General features: G+C 36.4%; 1 protein-coding gene across 2 annotated transcripts in view; it reads left to right on the forward strand.

Annotated features, from left to right (window-relative positions):
• Window positions 1-3,098, forward strand: part of arhgap12b (Rho GTPase activating protein 12b) — a 71,838-nt gene extending 68,740 nt beyond the window's left edge. For both annotated transcript variants that reach the window (XM_016537144.1, XM_016537145.1), the window contains one exon: window positions 1,573-3,098. In XM_016537144.1, the coding sequence (XP_016392630.1) occupies window positions 1,573-1,747 (175 nt within the window). In that variant the 3' untranslated portion in view covers window positions 1,748-3,098. The remainder of the gene's footprint in view (window positions 1-1,572) is intronic.
• The last annotated feature ends 964 nt before the right edge of the window (window positions 3,099-4,062 follow it).

Consider the following 4,062-nt stretch of genomic DNA (forward strand, 5'->3'; position numbering starts at 1 on the left):
TTTTTTTTTTTTTTTTTTTTTTGAAAGAAGCCTCTTATGCTCACCATGGCTGCTTTTGTTTGATCAAAAATACAGTAAAAACAGTAATATTGTGAAATATTATTACAAATTAAAATCACTGTTTTCTCATTTAATTTCTTTTCAAATGTAATTTATTCCTGTAATGCAAAGCTGAATTTTTAGCAGTCATTACTCCAGTCTTCAATGTCACATGACCTTTCAGAAATCATATTAATATGCTGATTTGGTGGTCAAGAAACATTTCTGCTTAATATTTTTGCTGCTTAATATTTTTGTTCAGGTTTTAGTTTTTTGATGAATAGAATGTTTAAAAATAAAATTAAAACGTAATTGAAATAGAAATCTATATTATAAGTGTATTAACTGTCACTATTGATCAATTTAATGTGTCCTTCCTGAATAAGAGCTTTAATATCATTAAAATTTTTGAACATTAGTGTATATTAGCTTACATCGTTTACTAGGGCCTTTTATAGTCATCAGGCTGTTGTGATTCAAGAGGCAATGACTGGTAAAATGACTAATGTGTGATTTACCTGAAAGGAGATAGGAGTCCCTATATTCCCTAGTACTAAAACTAGAATTTTTTTTTCTTGTAGATTTAGGTTTATGAAGCAACTTTTTATAACCATAAATTGTTAACAGTACCTCTGTTATCACATCCATTCCAAACCTTAAAATAATCATGAGCTATAAAGCTGCTTCCTCAGAGGCAGGTGAGAGTCACATGAATCTTTAATCATTCTGGGCTTTCTTTAGGGAGTTGTCTTGTTCGTTCTGGTGAGGTCTGTTCGTTTCTACCTTCATTTTGCTCTCAGCTTCATGAAGGGCAGTGGTCAAAGTGTCCATTGTTTCCTCTCTTAGAAATTTGCTATAATGTTTTGTAAATCTGAAATGACAACACTATATTTAGACGTACCTGTGCATGTACATGATTTTAAGACAAATTCGGATGTGTTTTTAGGGACATCACCTTAACACCATCAGCATTCTTACTTCAGGCTTCTTTAAATCAACTCAAAGTTAAAATGAAGTGGGAAATAAACAAAGAAAACTCTATTTTATAATTTTCCCCATGTTGTTGTACGAGACTGTGCCTTACTGTGTAATTTACAGACCGGTATTGAGTCTCAATCGTAATTGCTATATCAAACACGCACAATGACATTTGCCTTTGCCTCCATTTGCATTTAAATGGCTCTTGGTTCACTGTAACTCAAAATGGAGGACGGAGGCATAGCGTTCCAGAAAAATTATGGTCTGACATTTTGCTGTAGCTGGGAAAAAGGCATCTGTATTTGTGTAATTTAAGCACAATACCCAAACATTTTTCCTAATGCAAAAACGCTGACGTTGAGCAGATTTGGCATTTTAATGTAGAAAGAAAATGCATTTACCTGCCACAGACTCACCTTTCATGATTTCTTTGTCAGACAAAAGGAAGCTCTTTATTTGCAGATAATGAGCTCTGCTGTTGATGATGGTTACATTTTTAACCATTTTACAGGAAGGAAAGAAAGACAAGACACTTATTCTCTCTCTCTTTTTCAGAGTGATAGATCATGGCGAGGTGAACAGGATGACTACCCAGAGCGTGGCTATCGTGTTCGGCCCAACCCTGCTGCGGCCGGAGATCGAGACGGGCAATATGGCGGTTCATATGGTCTATCAGAACCAGATTGTAGAACTCATCCTTCTAGAGTATGAGAACATTTTTGGCAGGTAGAACATCTCTAAGTGAGAATCGATACAGAGAACACAATGCCAGAAGTTTAATATCTCATATCCATCACACAAAAACACACCACCACTGTGGGCCAAGCTTAATAGAGTATATAAACAAAGTGAGTGGACTTACTGTGACATATGACTGGATACACGCGAAGAAAATTAATACAGAAAGGTTCTTTATGCACTTAATATTTTTTGAACTTTTGAGGATTTTTCCATTTGGATCGTCATTCCGTGGCTTAGAATAATCTTGATGGATTTTTGGACAATTATGGATGGTCATTAGTCTCCATTATGCACTTTTTTTTTTTTTTTTTGAGGAATGGGAATATTTTCCTAAGTTGAACACTGGAATGGACTTTATCTTGGCCAGTATTGACGACTAGAATGAAAACTGACTGAGCGGACACTTTCAAGTCTCACCAGATTGAGTTCTTTGCAGTGAAATGTTTAAAAGTAAAACTGATTTTGGGGTTTGATTTATTCAGACACGTAACTGACTTGTATCTGGGCTCTCGAGGGCTCAGAGTTTTTGTTTTCTTCATTTTTTCCTGTGGAATAAGCTGAAAGTGCACTGTATTAGGAGACAGTATTATTTGAGAATGACTACTGACCTGCGGATAATGGGGTCGATTGAATTGGACAATGATTAATAGTCAGTATTAGGACAGGAACCCTGTTTCAAATTGGATAGACTCTGAAAAATATTTTTTTTGTTTTCTCCATATCCACCCATGTTTGCCCTCCATCCACACCTCACAAAAAGTTTACTGGAAAGGCTGTGCGCCTTTTCCTTTAGGACTTCATGCTACTGGATAACAGACATGTTCATCAATGGAGAAACTTCCTTTTAATGAGATATGACCCTCCCTTTAATGAAATATCAGGACTTCCACGTGCTTGAGGTCAAAACTGTGTTGTTTCCTTAAAATAAATGGACTGTGTTTTGCTGAATTGTGTAACAGTATGCAGAGAACCAGATTGTTTTCCAGATGTGAACCCAATGTGTTGTGTTGTTTAAAAGCAAGAGCTCTCAAGAAGAGTCACAGATCTCGTCTCTCGCCCTTGTATCTCTCGAGGCTGACTGGAAAAAGAAAGGTGAGCTGCTTAGATCGACATTTAGGCCTTACACGGTTTCAGATCAATACAGAATATTCATCTCCTGTTTCCTGCTCTGCCCCTCGATGGAAAGGAGCTTGATAACAAATTGACAGGATGGTACTGGAAATAGTACTGCAGTTGTTAACTGAAGGTACGCATGGTAAACGCTATCTCCGTCTCATTTTTAACAAAATAAAAAAAAAAACATGTACAGATTACTTCAACAAAAACTTGAACCTGTTGTACAAAAAAAAAAAAAAAACAATAATGAAGTGTGATGGCTTGAAGTTGTGTGTCAATAACAAGTGAAAAGATCTAATTTTGTTGATGTACGGATGAAGGAAATGAGTATTAGTTGGGACGGGGGAGGGGTGATGTCATCACGCATTGTGAACTGCACATTTTGAATGTAATTTTCAGACTAACTGCTGTTTCTGAAATTGACGTCTAATCCTATTTAAAAAAACAAAAACTCATGGATAATATTAAAATGATAATGCCTGAGTTATTAGTCTAGTGTGTCGCCATTCATCTCAATATTGCAGGAACTGATTATATGGAATGACGCGGGGAACTATCAACCCTTTCCTGCCTTTTAATACAATGATTTAAAATAAAAAAAAATAAATCCTGTTTATTTGAGCAGATTGTGCAGCACTTTTCTGTATTTTTAAACATTTATTCAGTAGCTTCATTAAAACCCTCAAGTAATTAGTTTTGATTCAAATCACCCTTTAGCAAAATATTCATTTCCTTAAAACTTAAATTTATGGTTTTAGGTTAGCTTTATATAACCCACTCTGTTTTTCTAGACCGGAATCTATGAAAAAGTGACATGGAAAATGACAGAATAGTGATTGGGTGGACATCAAATCAAACTCCTACTTGAAACCAGGAGCTGTACAACCTAAAACGAGCAAGACTTTCCAAATGAGAAAACAATTAGCTCATATCCATAATTCATAGCTCTGACCACACTCTGCAGCAGTCAGGGCCCCAGAGGTGTCTGAATTGCACACCATATGCTGCTGCGTGTCTGTGGGGCAGAGGTGCCAGGAAAGCCCCTGGTCTTGTGTGTCCGTGGAGGCCAAAGTGTGGTGAAGAAATCTGATCAAGCCATTATGACCCATAAAACATTCATGACTTTGACTCTTTTCTCTCTCTCTCTCTCTCTCTCTCTCTCTCTCTCTCTCTCTCTATGTGTCTGTC

This window comes from Sinocyclocheilus rhinocerous, unplaced genomic scaffold (assembly GCF_001515625.1).
Source record: "Sinocyclocheilus rhinocerous isolate Xijiao unplaced genomic scaffold, SAMN03320098_v1.1 scaffold186, whole genome shotgun sequence".
Taxonomy (NCBI): Eukaryota; Metazoa; Chordata; class Actinopteri; order Cypriniformes; family Cyprinidae; genus Sinocyclocheilus; species Sinocyclocheilus rhinocerous.